The sequence below is a fragment of the Chiroxiphia lanceolata genome, chromosome 1 (assembly GCF_009829145.1).
Source record: "Chiroxiphia lanceolata isolate bChiLan1 chromosome 1, bChiLan1.pri, whole genome shotgun sequence".
Taxonomy (NCBI): Eukaryota; Metazoa; Chordata; class Aves; order Passeriformes; family Pipridae; genus Chiroxiphia; species Chiroxiphia lanceolata.
In genome coordinates this window covers 42251219-42277370 of record NC_045637.1, presented here as the reverse complement: position 1 = coordinate 42277370, position 26152 = coordinate 42251219, and the positions used below count along the sequence as shown (strand labels likewise).

Genomic DNA, 26152 nt, shown 5'->3' with positions numbered 1-26152 from the left:
AGATCAAAAACTTGCAGAATAATTTATATTGGATGAGCTTTTGTAGGTCATCTGGTCAAAATCCTGCTCAGAGAATGACCTACATAAATCAGGTTGCTCAGGACTTTACCATGTCAACTTCTGACTATCTTTAAGAATGGAGATTTCATAACATCTCTCACCAAGAGAAATAATTGAATAATTGTTTTAAAAATACTAGAAGACATCGATGGTCTTTGCTACATGATTTCTTTACCATAATGGCACGAGACAGACATCTCTAGATCTAGCAAAGTAAGTCTTCTGGATTTCAATTGCAGAATATTTATTTGTTTTTATAAAAATAGTTAACTTATTTTTCAGACTGTTTTGACTGAAAGTTCAAATTCAGAAGGCAAGTGAGTGAGAAAAGCAGTGACCCATAATGTTATCTCTATTCAGCTACAGTGGAAGATCTCTGGGACCAGTCTGTTTAAATACGGCATTAAGTATTTAAACAATGTCCATTCAACTGTTATTTTTTCAAAAGTGATCTTCATTTCTTTATAAACAGATTTGAAATACATTTTGACTTACAGAAAGAATGATGTGTAAGTGTTGTCCGATATTTCTAATAAAAAAAGAATCCTAAAGCTATCCATATATATTAAATTTATGGATTAATTTACAATTTCTTATTACATGATATGATTTGAATTGAAATATAAACTGAAGTTTTACTTCACTGTTCATTTTTTATAGATCAAGAAGAATATTTATTGGGTTTTTTTTTTTAAATTAAGCTCAATTATATCTATTGCTTAATGATCTCAAAAACTGTTAAATCATTAGCCAAATGATTATTTGCTATAGCTAATAAATTGTAAAATTACCTTAGGGAATAATCTTTATTGATTTGATTAAAATTTTATACCACCTATTGATTTTTTTCCCTGTTAGTAACTGGCAATGGTAATGTTGATTCTCCAAAGACATTATGCGGATGCATCAAAAGTTCTCAAGGTTTCCATGTTCTGTTGGAGAGCTCTCTGGACTTCAGTTATTTCTGACTAGTTCATCTGTAGATAGACTCCTTTGTTATTTCTTTTCTCTTAGTAAATTTTGGTTTTTTATACACTGATTGTCAGTTGCTGGAGATAGTGATGACCAGAAATTTAAATAAGAAAATTCAATAACTAACTTTGTATAGAAGAGACATCTGTCCCCATTAACAATTGTAAATACTGACTGCACCATACCCAACAGTGTCATATATCACTTGTCATCATGTTTCTGATTGCAGTAGTCATTAATCATTGAAGGATTCTATGATATTATTAGTTTTGAATTGACTCTAATCACTGCTTCCTTAGGTGCATTTCTGTTAATGTGAACTTGGGGTTCAAATGGTGGGTTAGCTTGTTGTAAAAAGGCAATTCTTCCCTTGGTGCTATGAGTTCTGAGAAATTAGCGACTTTCCTTGAACCTGTATATTTTTTTTATAAAAAATTATAAATTATAAATATAATTTATTTTTATTAAAAAAGGTTACCTAACCACCAGGTGACCTTTCCTAGACATTCTTTCTCTCAGCAAAATCATGTTGCTGGTAATGAAGAAAATAAAACCCATGTCATTACTCTGGCTTTTCCAGTCTCACTCTCTTCATTCAAAATAATTCATGAACTGAACATGGATTATGAAACCAGAAAACTGGTGGATTTATGCAGAAAAATGATTGTACTTTGGAAAATAAAATTTCACCTCTTGATGACTTTTTCTTCTTTCAATTCCATGCATTGAGTGCTTAAAAAAATCATTGAATTCATGAAAGGCAATGCAATGCTAGTCTAAATTTATTTAAATATTTTGAAGATTTTATTTATGTTTATTATTCCATGAGCATATAAGTAGTATTGTGTTCTCTGAGAGCCCTGGGAAAATCTTCAGAACATTTAAGGCTTGCAGAAGTCTTTTTCTTTTGATAGTCAGATAGGACTGAAAATAATTGTTCCTCAGCAGAAATAGTAAAAGAAAGTTTTCAAGCATTAGTAGCTATTTTTATCAGTTTTTAAGTATTTTCCTTTAAATGAATGAGAATGTAAAGTAAAACAAGTAGCCATGAATAGCATTATTCCACTGAATTTTGATGGTGTTTTCATACAGTATTTAAAGATAATATTTTATGTCTAAACAGGCTTTTGTATACATACATATATGTCTCCAAACTCTTAGTTCTGTGGAAATTTCAAGCTTCAAACTCACAAAGGTATAAAAATATTTCTAAGTCAGATCTTGTGAAGTCATTGGTACCAAAAAAGGGATTTCTCTCAGGTATGTTTATTTTGCTGTGCAAGCAGCAACACCAGAAGCTTTAAAGACAGCTTTAAGTATACACTGAATATTTGCAGTGTTATCCTGGCTTTGTGAGCACTTTGAACTGTAAACATCTAATTCTATAGAAATGTAATAATGTTATGAAATCTCAATATATTTAATAATGAAATTCATTTTAGTATTCAAACAAGTCTAACCTATTACCTATCATCTGTGTTTTCCATATACTCAGTCATTTGGGGTTCTTTCATGCTTATTGTTGCCATCTCCTTTGAACTGAGTTCTGTAAGCTGAGGATGTGAGTAAAGCAGCTACATGAGCAGTATGATCTCAGAGAGACAGCCAGATAGTCTAAATTGCACTAGTCCTGTCCAAGTTCTGCATACCAATCCTTTTTCGAGAAATAGAAAATGAAAATCAAAAAAATATCTGGAACCAGTAATTGAAAACTAATTGAAAAGTTCTCCCAGGATGAGAAGAATGGTAATAAAAGTGTCTGTAAATATTTCACTTGCCCTGGTACTTAAGAAATATAAATATGTCACTCAAAAGTCTGAAAGACACTGTCTAGTGACTTGTAATATTCTGATCTTTTTCTTCATTCAACATGCTTTAGTCGTCTAACCTGTGGTGACAACTGCGAATGTGACATGTTGTTCATCAAAAAGAAGAGATCATACCCTCCAGCTTGATTATCTGGAATATTTTTTGTTTGACCCATTTATATTTTAGAGACTGAAAAATGTATACTATGTACATTTAGAAGGGGGAAAAAAAGTCATTAATCAAAAGATAAGTCCTAAACCCAGTCAAGTTACTAGACTTTAGAATAAATGATGTTTACTTTCTTGTCACCTGACTGCTGAGCTTTCTTTATTGCACTGTTATCTATTTTAAACCCTCAAAACCCCCCGGAAATTTCATCCTGGATTAAAATTTACAACCTTCCTTGTACCTATTCCTAAACTCAGGAGATGAAAAATGAACAGGCAGGAATTCCAATATGACCATGTATCAAAGATTTTTTTCCAGCAAAAGAGCAGAATCCTACTAGTTGCAGTTGCATAATCTTAAAAGGAGGGAGAAGGATGACAGTGTGATATATAGTAAATTTTTTAGTCAGGAAATGTGTGAGAACTGCTCATTTTCAAAGAGTTGCTGAGAGCTACTCTGTTGAGAGAAAATCTGAAGCCTCTCAGGTCTGCTGTAAAATGACTCTGATGTCAGTAGTTCTGAGCCTTCTCATTGATAAACCTAGCAACCAAATGAACCTGCTCAGGGATATGCTAAGTTGCTCTGAAAGTGAGTTATGTGGCAGGCAAACAAGTCTACAAGAAGAAGTCTACAAGAAGGAGGAAGGCTCAGTCAAGCACAGAGGGCAGATTGCTCTAGATAACACAAGGTATTTGTGTTATCTAGCTACCATACCTATTTAGCAGAAAAATGCTTAATTCAATGCTGTGTAAAATGCACACATCCCTTATGCATTTCAGGGAGTTTACCACATGCTGACTAGCTATTCTAGTTCTTTTTTTTTTTTTTTTTTTTTTTAATTATCCAGTCAATATCCTGAAAGACAGGACTAGTGTGAGCTATTTTTGGACTGATTCCTACTCATAATTTCACACACAGCCCCACCCCAAAATTAATATAGATTCATACCTAACACTGCAGTTTGCATCCAAATCCATCTTTGTAATAACCGCTGCATAAAGTCTTTTTTGAAAAAAGTCTGTACCTTCTAAATGCTAATCACCTCTATTAAAATGAACAAATTCAAATTATAGTGAATTTTAAATACATGTAATCATTCATTGACTTGAATAATTTAAGGAGGAAAGAAACCCCTAACTTCTAAAGTTGACATTTTGACAAAGGCACATAGTTGCCCAATTAATGTTCAAATTGACTTTGTCATTAGAGGAATTTATTTCAGTAAGCAGATACTTAGAAGTCTTAAATAAGCAAAATGAGTGCTTTGAAATATGGCTATTAACATGTAACACTGAATGAAACTAAATGGGTGAGAAAAAATATTGCTCTGGATTAGTGGATTATAGCAAGAAGAAGATTGTTAGAAACCTGGAAAAACAAGGTACAGATCCTTACCTGTTCAGAAAGCTATCCTGTATGCACGTGTACTATATTTTTCAAATCTGTGAAGGGAGTGAAGGCATGCCAATATAGTCCTTATTTCTAGCAAGATCTGGTAGATCTCATTGGGAACATGCTAATTTTTCTCATGGGATTGTGCTGTATGTAATGTAAACTGTCATGAAGGTTTTTCAAACAGCACTGTTAATGCTGGACAGATCTTTGCAGAGATCCAGACAAGTTTTGTTACCCTACACATCTGTCTTTGCTCTGATTATGATGTTGTTTGGTAAGAAAGCAGATATACTCTGTTTGCTGTCTTTGATACCAGTTTTCAGTTATCTGGAGTATAAGGGGAAAATCATATTCCATAAATAAAAAGTATTTTCTGCTTTCTCTGGTACTATTTACTCAGAGTCAGAATATTTCCTTAATTTTTGTGTCATCATTTAAAAAATAAAACAGGACAAAGCCAAATGGAAAACCTATACTCAGCCTTGTTCTGATAGCAAGATGATAATGTGAGTTCTTACCCAGAAGGAAATTAATCTATGTGAGAAAAAATACATGTATGATCTTAGATTGAATAATCTGTTAGTAGCTAGGTAGTTCAAAAATATGAAGGGGATCCTTGTAGGTGATAACTCTAAAGCATTTAGAATAGAAAGGAGGTGATATAATAGAGGACAACTGAAAGGGGAAACTACTTGGCATAAAAAGTTTTCTGTTTTTATACATCCATAATTTGTTTTCTTTCCCAGAACCACAGAATGTTTCAGGTCACAAGAAACCTCTCGAGGTCATCTTGCCTAATTCCCACTGTTCAGGCACAGTCACCTAGAGCAGGTTACCAGGGCCACATCCATCTACAATTCAAATGAAAAATAGTTCATTTCTGATTTTTGAAGTTTAGAAATAAAAGTCATAGAGAATGTTTGTCAAAGCCATTCCTTTGCTATTAATTATATGACATAATTTTCTAGAAAATATTGACCATTACTGATATTTATTTCTCACGAATTATACTGAGAGAAATGTCATTATAAATTACTTTAAATCTAATCTGAAACCTATGTAAAATAGCCTTTCACTGCCAACTATCTTCTGTTTCTTTCAGATTGTTTTTCATATGTAGACCATCTTGTTTTAGTGGACTTTTTTTTGGTGAAGAAGATAGAAAATAATTCACAGGAATTAAAATATTTATGGAAAGGTAACAAGGCTTTTCAGAAACCTGAAAAATAGGATAGGAGACATTTTGACTGCATTTACAATTAAGCAAAATTTTTCTAGCATTCCTTCAATATTTTATGTGATTAGTTTTTCTGTTGACTTATAAAAAAAGTTTCTCAGCATAAAAATCCCAAGCCTTTTATATGCACAACTGGTTTTACAAATGATTACATCATGATCACACTTTTTGTTCAATTTTTTTTCACACATTTGCAGTGTGGTTTTTGTTGTTTTTCTGCTAACAATTGACTATAGTGAATTTTTAGACTATATGGAAGATGATTTTAAAATGTACAGAGAAAATTATATTAAAAGCAGGGTAGAGAGCGTTATCCGAGTTTCTCGTTCCTCATAATTTTCCCCGTGTTGTCTGACGTAGTCATTTGTCTTCTGACTCCATGTTCATCCTGTTGACCTACAACATGTTTTCACACAGTGTATATGAGTATCAGACTTCCAAGATAAAAAGCTGTCAGTGCATCTGTTCTGATCTTTGAATCACCTCACTTCTATAATGTCACATACATTTTACATTTCATTTTGGGGAAATTTTCTTGTATTTTTATCTCACTATTCTTCCTAAAAAATAATAAAAACTATGTAAGAACTCTGAAAAAGTCTCTCTGAAACTCAAGGCTACTTAAGTCATTTTTAGCAAGATATTGGACTGATATAAAATATGGCAATTTATCTTGCTTGATTAGGATGTCTATGTGATTTAAGTACATATTAAATTACAAGATTATGGATTTTTGACTGAAGAAATTGCCCTGTTTCATTTATCATTTCAATATAGAATTTTTTTGAACTGCACATGATTTAACTCATAAACCATTATGACTTATTGAATCTTTGTTACTGAAGCAATAGCCACTAAGTTAACTAATTTGTGCCACCATTTGATTTTGAAGAATGAGCTGCTTCAGGTAAGTCAGAAACCAGGACTGCAAAAATTATCTTTCAAGTGGAACGTTATCATAAATAAAATCTGTTTTCACCACCACTGGCGCCTTTGGTGATAACAGTTTATAGGGACTCAAAAAAACTTACTAAGGTTAAAAAACTAACCAAATTTTTTAATTTATAAAGGAGCATGCTATGCACCATCTATTTGTGATTAACATTTATTTCCGTTCATCATGTGTCTGTGGTTCTAAGCATTTATTTTCAGAAATGAAATTTCTGAAATTTCATAATCTCATGAAATTCCATACGTACCAAATCCACATGTGCAGCAAAACTGAGAGAGGGTCCAAAACTCATATCATATTCATCACTATCATATTCAAATATCATATTCATCACTATTTCAGTTCATGTATACACATGAGCTATTAATTTGGAAAGTTAAGATCCCTTTCCAATAAATAATTGTCTTTAATTTTTTCATAAAGATTTTTTTTTTAGAAGTAAGAATGTTTACCAGTAACATAAATGTCTCAAAGAGGTCATCTATTTTATCTTAGAAGTGAAAATTTTCAACAGTTTCTCGCCTTTATTATGTAAAAATTACAATATTTTATTTAGCTTCACATGTTCGGTATGTTTAGATAAAACTGAGATCACTGTAGGAACATATCAGTTATCATAGTTATCTATTAAAACAGCTAGCAACTATTTGTTCAGTTTTGCCTTGTTTTCAGAGTCTAGCACAGGCTATTTTAATCCAGATGTGTGGATATGCATGCACATGCATTCAAACAATTTTGTAAGTATTCCTAATTATAATCATACAGTTCTTTGCTTCATACAGAACTTTGCTTCACAGTTCTTCTTTATGTTGAATAGTAGGTATTGAGTCTGAAAGAGAAATGCATTTATGTTGATAAAACTTTGGTACAACAGATTTTCTGGAAAATCAATCTAATTTTTCCTCATGATCTACAGAGGCATTAAATTTCATGGCTGCTTTAGTACTGAGTCAATCAAATGTGAAATATCGATACATTTGCACAGCATGAGTGACTGTATCCTGTTATTTTGATGAATAGTAGAAGTAGAAATGAGGAATATGAAAGAGAAAAACATTCACTAAGTAGAGATTACATACAGTGTTACAATGTTATTAAATGTCATCAGGCAAGAGGATATCTTACTATGTGCCCAATTTTAATGAAAAAAAATAAAGATAAAACCAAATGAATCCTGTTTAATTAATTTAAAAACATAGATGTCTCAATTCCTAGAAACTAGAGATCATTCATTCTCTTTCAGTTACTGATAGGCAAATATGCCAAAGTACTGCAAATAGTAGTACAATTTTGTTATACTAATTTAACTCTTCTGTGTAACCCCTCTCAGTTACTGAGGTCTAGAGATTCCAGGGATGGGGATCCATACTTATGGATAACATATGAAACCGCAGAAATGAAATTTGAATAAACATCAAATTGAAATAATTTAAAACTTCTCCTACTGTACCTCTCAGTTGTTTGTTAGGGTTTTTTTCCTTCTGAATATTTCCTCATTCAGGAATAAATGAGATTTCAGAGAACATGTCTTTTTAGTTATTGCATGACAATACAGTGTTTAGCACTCTTCTTGATACTTGAATATTATGGTGCATATCTGTCGTCTTTTTGACTTTTATAAGCTTGTTTAGTTACTAAACCAGCAGATACTTCAACACATGTTCTTCATTGAACCTGAGACTATGTGGCAGTTTTAGTGTTTGCTATTGGCAAAATAATTAAAAGTTGAGGTTTCATTGTAGTGTTAGAGGAATGGACCTTCTCCCTGTCCCTGTTTATAGTCCGTGAAATATCCAATAAACTGTGAGATAGAGTAGTAGTGTTGATTTCACACAATGGGATTTGAAAAAGTCATTAATTTCCAGTGTGTTACAATAAAATCCACCAGAAAAAAAAAAAGAAGAGAAAAAAAACCAAAAACAACTGACCCACCATTTACTTTAATGTGTATTCCATGGAAAACTGTCAGTGAAAATCCTCTTCCCAAAAGTAATGAAATAAAATGGTGTACATTACTTTTTTAAAAGGACATGACATACAAAATCTGAGTGGATAAAACACGCAGTACAAACCTTCATTTTGGAGACCTTTTTTTACCATTGTGATATGGTTTGAAGCTGGCTCCCTGCCAAGTCTCCAAACCTTACCACCAGAAGCCCCCCCCCCCCCCCAAACCTCAGGGAGAAGAGGGAGAGAAAAAAAAACCAACCAACTAAGAAAACCCGAAACGAGAGAGAGACAGCTAAAGTGATATATATAAATATATTTACACTTATGTTACAATTGAAATATATACACAATTTAAAAATATATAGAATTTCACAAGGGAAGGGGAAGGGGGAAGGGAAAGGGAACAAAACCAAAATAATATATATATATATATATATATATCCCAACCAGTAGCCCGAGATCTAGTAACTAAGAGTTAGCAAAGAAAATATCCCACCACTCTCCTTGGGACAACCGAGAGTCGCTCCGGTACGATCGCCGGCAACCTCCGCCTCCCAAGGTCGACAAGGCCCTACCAGGCCTCGCTCACCAACACGGCAGACTCAACGGCAGGGAACCTGCACCTCCAAGCTGCCGGAAGGAAAAGAGAGAGAAGGCCTCTCCTCCTTTCTTCTTATAATCTGGCTTACGTAAAAATCGTAGGGAATACTGGGTAAATCTGGACCCTTCCTTGGTTACAAACTGGTCACCAAGGAAGGCCTAGCCCAAACCACCACACATTGGTAAACTTACTAACTTGTTGACTATTTATGTGATTGTCTTTATTTTACCTAAACTGTTTTCCTTACACGTTCATTACTGACATATAAGACAGATTACCCCATATTTTCTTAATTAATGTAGAAATCAGTTTCACAAAGATACTTAAAAGTAAATCTATCCCATTAGCAGCATTCTGTGAAATATGGGTTGATCTATTTTCCATAGCAGTAGCATACCAGTGCACACTGGAAATTGTATTTTATTACTAATGGCATGGTTATAAACCAAAGGTTTTATGATGGGTCTGCTCGCTGTTCAGTGGTTCTCCAGAAGTTAGCATAGTGGTGACTCATGCTCTGCTACTCTTTAAGGATTTGATATTAAATTACTCAAACTTAATAGGTGGATATAGGTAGGGAATTGCATCCTAAAATGAGCTGAAATAAGTTCCAGTTCAAACGTCTGTGTCAGAATATCTACAAGTAGTGGTAAGTGTCTGCAGCAATCTGCTTAATCCTTAGCTGTAGATGAAGTCTATTCAAAACAGTGGCTGAAAACAGTCAGTAAATTTGCTGTTTCTAAGCAAGAAGGTTCAAAACTCCTCACAGGAGTTTCAGGCAATAAAAAAAAAAAAAAAGAGGCAGATTAGTTGGAAATAAAATTTGTAAGATCATATTGTTTAATGCCTAACTGTGAAACTGTATGTGGAGACAGTATCTATATTGCTGTGTAATAGGAGTTGCTTGATTTGATATTCCTGACTAGTGGTTCCTTACACTTCACTTACAATAAATTTTGCTGATGTGATCTGTCAGCAAATATGTAGAATAGACCTTTAACATCCATGGAGTATGTGATTTAGGTTTTTTTCTTGTTATCAGCACAGCAAGGGTTGGTTCTCATGTTTTTGGATTGTCCTAACAGGTGTTCTTTGTACAAACTGCCAATGCACCCTATTGTGTCAGGAGTTCAAGGTATGCAGCTATGTAAAATTTGACAGACATCAGCTTGCTCATATGAAATATTTGCAACACAAGAAAATGTCTGAGGAATTTGTCAACACTATTGATTTTTCTGTCAGATAGTCTACATGGGCTGGACAGAAGAACGGGAACAGGACTCTCTTCAGGATCGAATGTACACACCAAAGTTTCTAGCACTGAGAGGATCTTCCCTCTATAAATTTATAGCACCTCCAGTAAGTATTTTTCTCATACTTAGTGGGAATAAATGTTATTAAGGAAAATAATTTCATGTAATGTGTACAAGGCTTTTGCAATGAGATATCACTCACTAACAGGATTGCAAATAGCAGCACTGAAAAGTTCCAGGATATGTGGTATAGAAGTGACAGAAAGCATCTGTTCATCAGATGACTGAGCATTTTACAAGAATTTCTTTCCTGACACTAAATTGAACACTTAGAAAAATAAAAGAAAAATCTACTTATGTTAAAAGGCAGCTTTTAATTTTCCTTTGGCAGACAGAAAAGGCCTGAAGTAAGATGGTTAAATTTCAACTGAACAATCATTCTAGTGAAACTGCTGGGATTTGGGGAAATAGCAAAGCTTTTTGCATGCTGTGGAAATTGTAATATGTCTGTATTTAGATTTCATCCCGAATGTAAGTTTTTGCTGCTAGAGAGCTCCAAAGGAAGGTAGGGAAGCAAATTAAATTAAGTTAAATATATTAATTGGAATCTGACGGGGAACACTGGGTAAAATTCTCTCTCTCGTCTTATACTCAGCAATTTACTTTTGCAGTTTGATAGTACATCTAAGCTGCAGTAAAGATACCCTAGCTAACTTTTAAACTATTTGCTAAGGATCCAGTAGCAATCCTATGCCTGCAGCAGGGACAGTCATGTTCATTCATTTTTCCTGTTTATTGAGTGACCTTGCGGACTGCTGCTAAACTGTTGCCAGATCCAGACTGTAGCTCCTTCCTGCCTGAATCACAGAATTACAGAATAGTTCAGGTTGGAAGGGAACTTTAAAGGTCATCTAGTGCAAGCCCCCTACAGTAAGCGGGGACACCTTCAGCTGGAACAGGTTGCTCAGAGCCTAGTCCTGCCTGATGTTTCCAGGGATGGAGCATATATCACCTCTCTGGGCAATCTGTTCCTCATGTGGTTCAAAACCAGATCGCAAATCTTTACATTGTTCATCAGTATCTATTCCCGTTTGTTTAGCAAAAGGCTTAAAAACATATGAAAGACATGAGGAGTGGAAGTAAGTATGAACTGAAAACTCCATGTGTTCAGTGTTTGTACACTAGTTCACTGGTATGGGTTTGACTCTCCCATGATTGGTAATGGGAGTTTGGCTTTTGTTGGTGGATATTTTTCAGGATCAGATTAAAATATCAGATTAAGCTACTAAGCACCTTAATTCAAAAACCGTTCTGTCTTTGCTAGACCTACTTGAGCAATTGCTGCCTGTCAAATAAAGCCACCTACATTCTAGGCACTAGATAGAAGCAGAATTAATGCTGAGAGCTCCCGTTCAATATAAAATAGGAAGGTTATTCTTTTGTAAGCGCTATCGAAGGGACTACAAGACTCTTTACTGAAGAATCATAAGTTTTCAGGAGTAATATGTTTCTAGGAGGTAAATGGTTAATGGGGGCTGATTAATGGTTGTGGAAGGAACATGTTCATAGGAAGACTCTGAACCATGTGATGTTAATAAAGGAAATTTTGGCAAGCTGCTGTTGTATAAGACAAGCAACTCATCCTTGAAGGTCTCATTTCAGCTGAGCTGCAAGCACAACATGATTTTGTTTTGCCAGATTCTGGCTCCTTTTCTAAAAGAGAAAAACGGTTCAAACATAGAGAAAGATATTTTCTCTCCATGGAGTAGGAGGGAAACAGAATGATAAACATGCTTTTTATAGGACAAATAGAGGAAGAGTTCCTGTAGAGTTGCCTTAAAGACATATTATCATAGTATAGTTTGGGTTGGAAGAGACCTTAAAGATCATCTATTTCCAACCCCAACATGTAATGTATTAATTGCACGCTTATATGCCCAGAAAAATTTTCTTCTTATCAAAGACTGCAGAAAGCCTTCTAAAGGACTTCTAACACCCTATTTTTTGCATGCAAATGCATACTGTTATGTTTGGTATTCTGCAGGTATATATGTTTGTTTCTTCCAGGCGTCACAAAAGATTACGAGGAAAGTTTCAACAACACAGTTTCAGAGCTTCTATTTATGAGATGCATAAAGCGTAGTCAAAAGAAAAACAGTTTTAATTATATTTGCAGTGTAAACTCCTTGGATGAAGTTTTTTTCTGAACAGAGATGTCTTGCCAAATTTTTAACCAGAAAATCAAATGAAAGTATTTCCCCAATCTTTGCCAAAGTCTAGCACATTAGGGAAGTGTGTGTTAAACAGTGTCTATCAGCAACCTCCCCCTGCCTCTTTTTTTAGCTGTTTGATCGATAGTACTTCTACTTTGCATGCTCAGATAAAGGAGCACTCCTAATATTACTTATTTACACTTAAAAAGCTTTACACGAAATTGCCCTTTTTTTTCTTTCTGTTATATTCTAGTACATTTCCTCCTTTAGAATTATTAATTGTGCCAAGTCTGGTGTGTATCAGTTTTTTACAATTTATAATTGGAAATCTCAGAGAGGATGGACGTGAGAAAGAGCCACTAACACCTTTTCATTTGCTATTCAAGCTTTTAAATTAAAATATTAAAAGTGAACAGGTGAAGCAATTTCTGTGACTGTCTTAATTCGACAATTGCTCTTGCTTTGCACATAGCATTATATAGGAAGAGTTTTGGTTTGACCTGAAAATAAGTCCCTTTATAGGTACAAACAAAAGCAAAGAGAACAGGGAGGTCTTATGTTTTCCACCAAAGTTTTTAAACGTAGTTCCAAATGAGTCTGTGCTTCAGCAGCCATAGTAACTACTTTTCCTGATGGAGGAATATGACTTCAGCTGGTGTGGCTGGAGTTTAGGTCTAAGCAGGGCTGTAGCAAGATTCCTCTCCCCATTTCTTTGTTCTTGGTGAGAAATTCATCTTTTTGTCCATAGCATAAAGAGTAGCTTCATGGTTTAGTTGCCATACCTCAATAAGATGGTGAAAACTGCATTTGAGGATGACTGCAAATAAATAAAATTCTAATAAAGGAACTATAACGCTGTATTTTTTAACTTTTCACTCCTGCCTATGATTTCCTGAAAAGAGTTTGTATTACAATAATGTTTATAACTAAAAATTAAGTTAGGAATAGAATTTTCTCATACAACTGCAAAAAAATTTTGATCAAGAAAATTTTATCCCCTAGCATCCAAACCCACAGATGCTTCTCAGACGTGTTGTATCTATTATTGATTATTTTCTCTTTAGACAAGGGAGAAATTGTTCTCATACAATATTTTTCTTCCTGGCCTGTGAACAGTATTTTATCATAAATTTTTCAAATAATTTTATCTTGAATCTTGTAGAACTAATAATTTGTGGTTTCATCAACCTCTTCATCATGCCTAATAAATGTAATGATAAAACCATCTTCCTTTGGAGCTATGCCAATATCTTACCATTAAGATTATTTTTCTTTCATATATAACCTCAGTTTCATTCTCTTTTGTGCCGCCTTCTGTATTTTGAGACTGTGAATATTCTCCTGTTTCCATTTTGCACTTTCTTTGAAAAGTTATTTATAGATTGTTGTGATATTGTCTTGACTCTTACCTTACTGAATATATTCATCTATCTTTTTCTGTCCTATTTAAGTCTTACCACTTACCCTTTTATTTAATTTTATTTAATTCTTTTATCTATGCATTTTTGTGTAAAATAATAGCTTAAAATTAATACAGTTAAACACAATTGTCAAATCTCAAGACAAAGAGGAAAAATAAACTATTCTTCAAATGTTCGTTGTTAGAATTTAGAAGTAGATTTTGATAAGAAAAAAAAAAGAAAATGTATACTTGCCTCTTGTTTCATGGGTTTTTTTTCCCTCTGGATTTCAAGGCATGTGAGGTAAGTGTCTGGGACATTGCAAGGTTGAAGACTCATTTTATGGATTTGCAAATACTGTAGGTGACTGGGAGCAAATAGTGGCATGCAGTTACAAGGAGGAAAGTAAAGAGAAACATACGTTCCTGTAGTCAGGGCACTGGCTCTGTGAGATGAATTCAAGGGCTGTATCCTCTCAGGATCTCAATGCGACCCCTACCAGTTCCCTGGGGAAGCATCATCATTCAGCACAGAGCAGCCAGCATGCAAGGACACTGCACTGTAAATACAGGGAGAACTTCTTCCAAGCATTACCTGGATGGAACAGTCTGGTCCCTGCTAGTTATTGCTCTGAGGCAGTCCATGGTCTTTCTGTATACATTATACTGGATGTAAAGAGCTTAGGGATATAGCTTTATTTTTGTTAATAAACTTGCTTCCTGAAATAAATGAAAATAGCTTAATTTCTTTTTTCTGTGTGTTTTTTTTTGTTTTGTTTTGTTTTGTTTTGTTTTGTCTTTTGTTTTTGTTTTTGTTTTTTTCCCCCAAAGGTCACAACCTGGGATTGGACACGAGCTGAGAAAACATTTTCAGTTTATGAGATAATGTGCAAAATTCTCAAGGTATGATGAGAAAGTATAAAATAAATTACCACTTTGACAGACCAGTTGTCAAACTAGAGAGTAACACTGACCACCTTGCAGAAAGAGATCTCATTTTTTCCCTTTGAATTCAAATATCAGAAGTCCTGGTGTCAGTAGATACAGAACCAAACTAGAAGGCATGGCAAAATTGAAAATAAATTGATTTTGACTAGGAAACTACTTTGTATCTCCATAATGCTGTATGGGGTTTACAACTTTACTTTAATGTCACATTTAATAAGCATGACATTTCATTTTCTAACTGAGGACCTAAAGAAACAGTGATCAATTTGATTGTTTTCAAATATGTTGATGAAACTAGTAGTAGCTGCAATGTAAGATTTCACTAGGCCTGAGAGCAGTCTTTAAAATATACAATACCATTTTGAAAACTTTTGTCTTATTTTTTCTAATTTCGTCAGTTTACCCTAACTGTAACAAATGGGAAGAGATAATGAAAATTGTTTAGAAAGCTAAAATTATGAGTACAAAATTGAATAAGACCATTATTGTACATTGATTCTAATGTTTAGTTCTCAATTCAATCAGAATTAATTTGTCTTGTCTTCTCTCTATTTTAAAAACAGTGAAAAACAGCCCAAAATTTTCCATGAGAAAAAAAGGGATGAAAAGAAATTGTCTCTTTCCATTAAACTGAAGTGCCTTCTGGTGTATGTTGGGTTTGGGTTTTTTAGGTCAAAATCGTGTAAAATGTAATTTGGACTTTTCTGGACTTTTATCTAGTTCGATGCAGACTAGTATCAAAAGGAAGTATGAAAAAATAATATTTTTTTTTAAAGTGTTTCCCACTGGGAAGACCTTTTACTGACATGAATAGTACATTTCCTAGGTATTGTAGATCTCATAGGTGTACTATATTTTCCTTAGGGAAGCAAATTACAGATGTAATGGCTTAATAAAATTCAGAAACTTCTTACATCTGAGACTTCAAAAAAAAAAAAAAAGAAACCAAGTTTATAGTCTGAAAACAAAAAAAAAAACCTCCTTTGCTAGCAATCTGAACAGAAAAGTGAAAGATTTTCTTTTACTGCTATGGTGGCTGTGAGACCTGGAGACTTCATCAGGGAGTAAAACATCCCAAATGCAAAACATCACATCACTGTGGCATGTCCTTTAACTACCAAGTCTGTGCAAATATTGACTCCTTAGAAGTGGTCATATAGGGAGAGAAGTTGCAGAAGTTTTTCACTCTTTGAAGACATTGCACTAAGGGTGTATACAAACAATGCTCTTAGAACACAGTCAGGCTTTAAGAGAGTTGAAAAATCTCAAACACTTTTCCCCCACCCCTGCCACCCCGTAGTCTGTAATTGCTTCAGGCCTTGGGCTTATTGTGGTAAGCATCAAGGCAGCTCTTCTTTGTCAGAGAAGTGTGTTGGAGCCAGGAAGATGACTCCTTATGACTTATCCAAGGATTTTATTATAGTCCCTGTATAGAAATTTACAGAATGTATGCCATATAGTTTTCTGTAACTTAAAGATCCTTCTTTTCCTTTTTTCTAGCCTTTTGCCTTTGTTGATGCTCTTCTCACTCGCTCTCAATTTTAGCCGTTTTTCTTTTTTCCCCCTTCTCCTGTGTCCCCTGTTCTTGCATATCAATACATGGATTTTTTTTCTCTTCTCAGCAATTTAGCAGAAGTTATTACAGCCAAAGAGTCAGTCCACAAAGCAGTAAAACCTGAACCAGTGCCTTTCTGCCACTTTTGTGTGGAAGCACAGAAAAGACTACAAAGATGACATTTTTTCTTGTCATCAGCTTTCCAAATTGTCTGGGAAGAGGTGTAGATCTTCCAGTCTCAGTCTGTATTAATGGATAGGCAGAGAGGAAATTCCAATTTAAGTGATATAAGAATATCATTTATGTGTTTCTTTATCACTTTATTCATACTCAGATATTCCTTTTTTTTTCTGTAAATATGGTCAAGCTTTTAAAGTCTTGAAATGTTTCAAACAGGTTCTTTGGCTGACTAAAACCTGTAAATAATAAAAAATGGAAGTAGAAAAAACAATGCAATAAAATGGCAACTTATGACATTGGAGTATTAATCTTCACTGTTTTCTAGTTTTCTACAGCAGTTACTGTAGGACTTAACTATGGTTTCACTAAATATAAAAGCAAATAAAACCAGGAAAAACAGCTTCCCATTACTGCTACTACACTGAACATCTGTAGAGACTCAAGGTTTTGTTCAACTTTTATGCCAGCACCATAAAAGTCTCCATTTTAGCAATAAGTGTTTCAGGACACATTTGTGCAAGCCCCATGGGTATTACTGAAGCAGAGGTATCGTTAAAAAAGTTACTCTCGTGTTTTGTGATCACCTTCAAACTTTTTCCTCTCTATACTACCTCACTTGCTATTTTTGTTATAAATCTGTTTGCCTTGGAGAATGAGTTGAATGGCAAAAGGACAAAGTAACAGGGTTTGAAGTAATTATATTCTCAGGGATTGATAGATAGCATGATGGCTCAGGAAACCTAATGAGAAAATGAAAAGAACACGGGTTTATTCCACTACAGAATGTTCCCACTCCTGCACTTCCTGTCCTTCCATGGTAAAGACTGAATTCATGTAATTCTTTTCAGGAAAATTGAGACAATAGAATTATTCTGTGTTTCTACTTCAGAAGAGACAATAACTGTCATTGAGCAGAAATAAACCTCAGAAAACAGTAATGCCGTTTGCAGGACAATGTCATCCATCAGTGTCTCTGAAGAGTGTTTAGTTCCATATTCTTGGCTAACCCCAAATTTTTCTGTGTACATACTCACTAGAAGTAATAGTGAATCATAGAATTATAGAGTAGTTTGGGTTGGAAGAGACCTTTAAAGGCCATCTAGTCCAATTCCCCCTGCAATGAGCAGGCATGACTGCAACTAGATCAGATTGCTCAGAGCCCTGTCCAACCTGACCTTGAATGTTTCCAGGGATGGGGCATATACCACCTGTACAGGCAACCTGTTCCAGTGTTTTACCACCCTTATTGTAAAAAAATTCTTCCTTATATCTAATCTATATCTACCCTCTTTTAGTTTAAAAGCACTATCATAGATCATTCCCAGATGGTGAAACACAATCATCTATATTCTTTATTTATTTTAGAATGATCACTACCATGGATTTTGGGCCAAATGGACCATCTAGCACTCTCCAAAACATTCCTGTCATGACTTGAGAGCTATCATGGGTGAAGGAGCATTTGTAATGAGCTGTTGCATGTGTTTTACAGGAATAAAAAGTTTCATGCAATGGATGTGATCTGTTCCTTGCCAGCTACCTATAGTGTCAACAAGCAGTCCCATACGTGCTTAATTTGTTAGTATAGACACAGCTTTTGTGGCTAATATTTGCTTTAAGTAGAAAGATTTTCAGGTGGTCTGTGCTAACCTTTGTATGAATTAGCACAAGAGTGAGAAGTAGTGCTTAGAGGACTAAAAAATTCCAAAACGTGTTTCCTTCTATGTTGATCAGGCTATTGGGCATCCTGAGAATGCAGGACTGAGTGTGTTGGTTGGGAATGCTGCCACACCTTTGTAGAGGTGTGAAAGAGCAGAGAGAGAGAGAAGCCAGAAAGAGCATGCATCTTGGCTCATGTCTTCTTTGTAAAAGTGAATTATTAAATGTTATCACAACATTTAGTAATCAAAATGTGGTAATCAAAATGTAAGCTTTACATGGGTTGCTTACAATGGACTGAGATATTTCAAGAAATTTGTCCATATTTAGACATATTCATTAGATGTGAGGATGCACTGGCACCCAAGCTAGCTGGTATTATCTCCTCCTATATACTGGCAATTTCAATAACTATTCCTGGCACAAGGACAGGACTTTAGTTCCTGAAAGCATTTTTTCCCCTTTTTCCACTCCTTAACTTTAAGTTCTGATGATCTTCACAAGAACAGATTTGATTAGAAAGACTTTTTACTGTTTGTCTTTTTAAATAGAATTGTAATTTTTCTTAGTTTAAGAGATTTGTCTAAGTTTCTATTCATGGCAGAAGCACTATGGTGGAGAATATGAACAACCAGATTCTACTGAATATACATTAATATTTCAATGTTTTAATGTGCAAGAATAATTCCACTTCTGGTAGCAGTAAATAAATATTACACCCAGCAAAGGACTTGATTGATTTAATTGTCAGGAAGGGTATATAGTCCAAAGTTGTTAAATAAAACTCAGAACGCATCTACCACTACGACCAATGTTTTCTTCACAGTTGCTTGCATGTGTTAGCAAGCATCCATTCCAAAGGCTCTACTCCTCTCATGAACAATGTAGGACACTGGTCTGCCACTTTCAATTTTTACAGTTCTCTCAGCCTCAAGCAGCTAAAAGTCAGGATGTTCTGCACCTTAATCAGAGATGTCAGAGATTATTGTGTGATTTATAGTTAGTGAATCCATATTTATAATAGTAATTTAATAAATCAATATTTTGCTGTTATTATATTCTTTTTTTCTTTTTTTCCCCATCAGATTTCAAGGAAAAGAAAGAGGAAGCAAGGAAATAAGTCACTATTCTTAATGTGATTAGGACTTTTTAAGTAGTCACAAAGACCATTAAAATTTGAAACAGAAAAATAGATTTTAAAAAGATGTCTTTTGACTGTGTGAAAAACAGTTTTATTGACACAAATTCAACAAAGGATCATTGATCCCCTAATTAATTATTTACAGTTTTATATAGTAAAAAAGTATAAAAAACAAAATCCCAAACCCTGATAATCACTTTCATACACTACCGTAACAATAGTGGATTATAAGAAAAGGTTCTGTATAAAGTTTTCAAAATAACATCTAAAAATACATATCTCATAAATATAAGCCTCTTCATTATCAAGATTTTGGGGTTGAAATAATAATTTTTGACATGACGTATGGGTAAAACAGACTAAATACAAAAATCACATTTTAATTAAATTGGCTTAAATTATTCATTGTGAAATAATGGCAAACAGCAGTGGGATATACTTGATGTAAAAGGAACATTATGGACATGCAAATAACTTAAGACCCGGGGGTGGGGGGTAAATGCATAAATTGATAAACATATGAAGTAATTTATTAAAAATTCAGTAGGTCTGTTGATTAAGGGGTGGACACAGAGAGAGAATATAAGGTGCTGAAGAACTCTTTAACCCTAAAAGTAAACAGGTAAAAAGAAAGTGAGTAGAAATCAAACTCAGGCAATTTAAAATGGGGAAGAAGTTAGGAACTGTAAAAGTTCTGATGATTAGTAAGTGAAAGGTGCCATTAAGAGAAGTTCATGACACTCAAACCACTTTTTTTTTTTTTACCACGATTTTTTGTCAGGCTGATGCTAGGGGAACAGTGACACTAGCATGTGGAAGAAAATCTGTAATCCATGTTAAGCAATTTGTTAGGCAGGATAATCTAATGATACCATTTCTGTCACCAGGACCTGAAGGGCCTGAAGTTGTGTCAGGGGAGGTTTAGGTTGGATATTAGAAAAAGGTTCTTCACCCAGAGGGTGGTTGGGCACTGGAACAGGCTCCCCAGGGAAGTGATCACAGCACCAAGCCTGACAGAGTTCAAGAAGCATTTGGACGATGCTCTCAGGCACATGGTGTGACTCTTGGGAATGGTCCTGTGTAGGGCTAAGAGTTGGACTTGATGAGCCTTATGGGTCCCTTCCAACTCAACATATTTTGTAAATCTGTGATTAAAATTTATCTATGAGTAATTTTCAACAGAATCGGTTAGAATTTACTATGAATAAATATTTCTAATTTTTTGTGCAAGAAGCTTTTTTCACCCAATCCTTTATTTTGAGGAATAAAGCCCTGTTAATAGTCAACTAATTTTAGTGTTACAATTGAAAAAATATTCAATACTCCAGAAAAGCAGGTACATTTTTCAGGTAAATTTTGGACAAACATAAAAGGTTGCAGTTTTCTGCCCCTTTTGCTTGAGTTACTTACTTCTTTAGCTCATCCAAGCATCTGCTTTTAGTTGTGAGAAAATGCTTTCTGTAGTTCAGTCACCTGTCTTCTATCTTCAGTGCGTCGTGCAAAAATATTTGGAAATTCACCATAAAAACATGCTTTATTCAGCAGGAAACAGAAAACATATTCAAGTGTCAGACCAGCTCTGAAATGAAATGTGAGGATAATTGTGGAAGACAGTCTATGCCAGCAATATGTCAGGGTAGTGAATCATTGATGTTTATAGCTAGTATAATTCATATCAGTGCAGCTATAATTTTCTTGCTATATTAATCAGGACCAACTTGGTGTCTCAGAAGACTTGTGATTTCATTCTTTATTTAGCTGTTAGTATGTGTAAAATCCTCAAATGTAGTTATGCTAATTTTTCCCACTTAAATTGCCTGTAATTATGCTGTCCATTTCCAGTAAGTCAAGTAAAGGAAAAAGGTGATATAAAAAGCATGGGAAACTATTGGAAATGTTTATATATTCAGATAAATTTTTAAAATAATGCAAATAAACACATAAACATATAAAATGAAAATCCAGAACATATTTTGAGGTCTATCATTAATATAGTTAGCTCAATGGCTGAGGCTTGCATCCTAAATTCATCCTTCTAAAGTACTTCACACATACTCAAAACTGCAGAAGTAATGGATAGGTTAATGCTACATCCATGGAATATCAGATTTTCAGCCATGGTTTAGCCAGGTGTCAATTCCTGGAAAAAATGCTAAACTGATGAGTGTTTCAGTTGTAAACAGTTCGAGTAATTTTCAGTCTTTGGTTTGTCTTCTGTTCTACATTTAAGAGTATTTAATGTTGCCAAAGAAAAGAGGTTTGTTTTCCTCTCTAACTAGAATTATGATTGTTTTCTACGATAAGAAAAATAGTAAAAGTCTTAAATATCTCCATGTCCGCTTGCATTATGACAATCATTAAGTTGGTTTCAGTTATATGATAAAGAAAAACTTCCCCTGCACTGAAATCGAGCTCCTGACAAGGCCCTTGGATTTCCACCATTGGATCCACGTAAGTGTAAGCTAGTGTGTAGCTGCTACTACAATGCATGGAGATAGCCACTAGATGATCACATCTCTGGTCAGATTGCACATATTTCCTGTGATTCTCTATGTGATTTCAGTTCATTTCTTCTCAACATATACATAGTTATACAAGACCTAATCCGTGGTGTGTTAATTTGGACAAATTTAATGGGCCCTCTGTGTTAAAGGTGCTGATGTTGCTCTAACTCTACAGCACCATGTAAAAAACCTTTTTGAAAGCAAAGAGGCGGTGTTATTACATGCATGACAACTACCATTGTATAAAGGCTCGTTAACTTTTCATTTTGTTCAGCAAGGAAGGACAAACAACATTTGAAACAAAGTTACCAAGGAAGGCTTTTCATATTTCCCAATAACTTTAGATAGGTTTATTTTGAGTGAAAAATGAGTCAGTTTTGCTGGGCTGGGGCTGCCAATCTCACAGTCTGATCTTTCTTCCTGAAAGAAGAAATAACAAGATAAACATACACAGAGGAAAAAGAAAATAATATAAATGTTTAAATGACTTCTGCAACCTCTTTGTTGCAGAAATTTCTTTTGCTGCCTGTCTAGTTATGAGACCAACATCCTTGAAAGGCAAAGCTAATTCAACTTTTAACATAAGGCAAAATGAATGTTGAAAAAGAAGAGAAATAAGGTGTGAAATATAAATACTGTGTAAGGATACTCGGGGAAAGACTAGCATATGTCTTATATCCTAGATATTTGAGATCTAACTGAAGCTTGAGAAGTTTCCTTTAATTGAATTAGTCTAATCAGGGAATTTCTAAAGCTTGGAGTGATTCAGTATTTCAGTATTTTATTCACTAGTATATTCTGATACATAAATTTTAATAGATTTTTGTGTAACATTTTTCTCTAATTTATCAATTTTCTCTTATTTTCTGGTCACAGATTTTAATCTTTTGAGGCTTTTTAACTGTTGCCAACTGTCTTTCTTTCTGGCTATTGCAATACTTAAATTTAACTTGAGATGTTGCAGTTTTATTGCACAAAGAATTTGGGACTACAGGCATTCATGCAACAGTGATAATTCTGTATTTTTTTTCACTGAAACTGTTTCCCATTCCTTATATGACATAAATTGTTCCTGTTTCAGGGACAACTATTCGAAACTTCTGTCGGTGCATTCTCTTCACAGTGGAGGTCTACATATTAATTACTCTCAACAGCCAGAGCCAGCAGTGAGAACAGAAATATTAACTTCCTAACAAATTTTTTGTCTTGTTTGATCTTTGGTTTGATAGGATCTTCTTCTCCATAGCCCCTTTTGATTTTTTTTCTGAGCACTATTAACAAGTAATGTAAAATATAATTTTTTATCTTTTTACTCATACAAATTTGCTGACGTATTAACACAAATGCTTTCCCTATGCTACCCTAATGTATTCTCATCCTGACATAATGTATTGACAGGCTATTTGAGTAAGTAAGGAATTTTGTCCAAAAAACAGGAAGATAAATTAAAAAGAGTATGTAGTCATGTAGGCAATGCTATTAATACAATGTATAATCAATTTGGTGGGTAATTTTCCATCTTTTTGTTTGATGAGGTTTAATTCTTATCCTTCCAATATTTGTGTCCTTCATGAGGAAGACCTTTAAAAGACCTTTAAAAGATCTTTTAAAACAAATACAAAGACAAATACATCTAAAGTTGAAAAAACCTCACAAAAACCTGTAAAAATGAGATTTATATGGACTTTTCTTCCACATAATTGTCCACTTCTGGTTTTGAGTCATGTTTATTTTTCTTTTCTAGAAGAGGTATATCGCCTCTTTAAGAAGAAATAGTGTATCATGTTCTCACTTACCATGGCTAGTAGCATTACAACCCCTAATATCTGGGAAAATAGGGATTTTCTCTTCCTGTACAACATGGTGATGAAGCACATTCAGAATAAAATCTTCAAATGGTAACAACCAAATTTTGCCAAGAGCAACTACCTTTTTTGGTAGATGTTAAGTCATTTTTTTTCCAAGGGCAGCAAAAGTGTTCACCTCTCCTTTAATAGCTGTTTCTATTTCAAAGAATGGAGGTTCCAGAGCAGCCTAAAAAGCAGTTTCAAGAGGTAATGCTTGTCTGTTTGTTTCTTTGGTTTTAACAGGGACAAAGCAATTTCATTCCTTTTCCTATTCCGTTTACAGAACTGATTCAGCTGTTTTAACTATAATGTAAAAATACTAAAATATCCTTAGGCAGGCAACTAGCACAGGGAAAAAAATTTATTAAAATTTGAGGAAGTAATAATCAAGGGGGCAGAATGAAAAGATAGGATCACTCTTTAGCATTGCAATTTATTATCATTACATATACTCTTATGGGATCTGTTCTTAAACTTAATTTCCAGCAAATAATGCCTCAAACTTTGAAGAGGTACAAAACCTCAATAACTTTCCAAAGTGATGATAAGCACATTTTTTAGTATGTGTTTGTAGTTATATTAGTCTCTGATTTCTCTGTAGCATAAAATAACTGCTAATGCTTCTCTGAAAAGTATTAGAATAATTTATTTCCTCAGAAGATTAGTCTATGGACATTTTGATAGTTTTCCTCATGTAGTATAAAAACAAACAAGTTTCTCAGTAGAGTTCATTAAGAAACAGGCACAATTATGGAACTGTTTCAGAGGAAACCTGTGTTCAGAGTCTTGCTCTGATTCAGATGCGAGTCTTTGAGACTGCATCATCTTTTAATCAGGCAGAATAGGAAATTAATTTTCCTACTCAGGCAGAGTAGGGAAGTGATTCAAACTTACTGCTGTACCTAATAACTTACAGGGAATGAACCTTTGTATTTCTCTTAAGCAATCAGACACATCCTTCTAATGGAAATTTAATTGAAACTAAAATTTATCCTGCAATTATAAATAATTTTCCCCTTGAGAAAAAATATTTTTTATAAAATCTGGACATGAAAAAATATTCTGTTCGGTTTCAGTTTAGCTGCAATTCTGAGTTTATTTAAATGCATATATATATGCAATTTCAACATTTTCTTTTCACTTTTCAACACTAAAACTCAGAGAGTCCAAATAAGATGAGCTATGTACAAACACATGCATGCCTGCATGGGTAATTCTTATTTTGTCACTTGACTAATGAGGATATGTTGGGGAAACAGTGTCTTTTTTTCACTCTGGAGCGAATCTATTCCCTGATGCCTGTAAATGCTATTAGAACCATCACTATGGCAACTAATGGTGATGCTCAAGCAAAGTGTTCCCAAAATTCCAAATAAAGACATAGATCATTAGAAACCCTTAGAAAAAAGGATGTATGTTTATATAGACAGAACTGATAAGTGAAAGGAGACAGAAATAGTAAAATAATCAGGGCACTGATGGCTACAAGTGCAAAATGATTAGGTTTTACAGGCTTGGAGTTATTGCACTTTTGAATTGATGAGAAAATTCTTTTTATTTTCTGAGAATTTAGGTTTGAATCTTGGTTATGATAGGACAGATTTCTCTCTGCAGAACTGTCTAAATTGGTCGACAAACAAAACAGGATTTACTTGTTTTCTCATCTGTGTGTTATTAAGAATTACTATAATTAATGTGAAAATCATGAATATTTACTTCCTTTTAACAGCTGAAATAAAATTATCTTGAAAGGCAAGGTCTATTTTGTCTGTTTAGGTATACAACTCTTGATTAGGGTGGTCTTGAACATTTTACATGAATTGTTGTTCATGTCAAAAACTGCTTGCATTTGCACTGCTATATATAACTTCACAGGTAAACCAGAATCCATACTTGAGCACTTCATGGGTAAAAGTCATGCCATAAGCATGAAAGTGATAGACCGAGCTTTGTTTTCTATTGTACAGAGCTTTGTAGAATAGAACAACTCCGCTCTTACTGACTGTCTCAAGAGGGTCTCATGCATCTTAGCAGATTTAAATAGTAGCCAAAATACGAGTATTTAATGCAATCATCATACTTAAAAAGAAAATATACAAGTAATAAAAAGAGGAGCAGTGCTGCTTCTGGAGAGAGCAGCCTTTCAAAAGAGAAAAAGCTGCAGAAGAGAGGGCAATGTCACTACTTAGTCATAAAGAAGCATTCTGCCTTAATTTGAAAGGACCTGCCTAATGAACCATGCTTGGTTCCCTTAGACAAATTTATTACTCTCACTTAACATGGATATCATTATTAATTAGACAAGCAGG

The 26152-nt window shown here is 34.2% G+C and overlaps 1 protein-coding gene across 4 annotated transcripts in view; it reads left to right on the top strand.

Moving 5' to 3' along the window:
• The window catches only part of SNTG1 (syntrophin gamma 1), a 346324-nt gene that overhangs the window by 278621 nt on the left and 41551 nt on the right, over nucleotides 1-26152 (top strand). For all 4 annotated transcript variants that reach the window (XM_032701856.1, XM_032701874.1, XM_032701865.1 and 1 more), the window contains 2 exons: nucleotides 10387-10503; nucleotides 14841-14912. In XM_032701856.1, the coding sequence (XP_032557747.1) occupies nucleotides 10387-10503; nucleotides 14841-14912 (189 nt within the window). The remainder of the gene's footprint in view (nucleotides 1-10386; nucleotides 10504-14840; nucleotides 14913-26152) is intronic.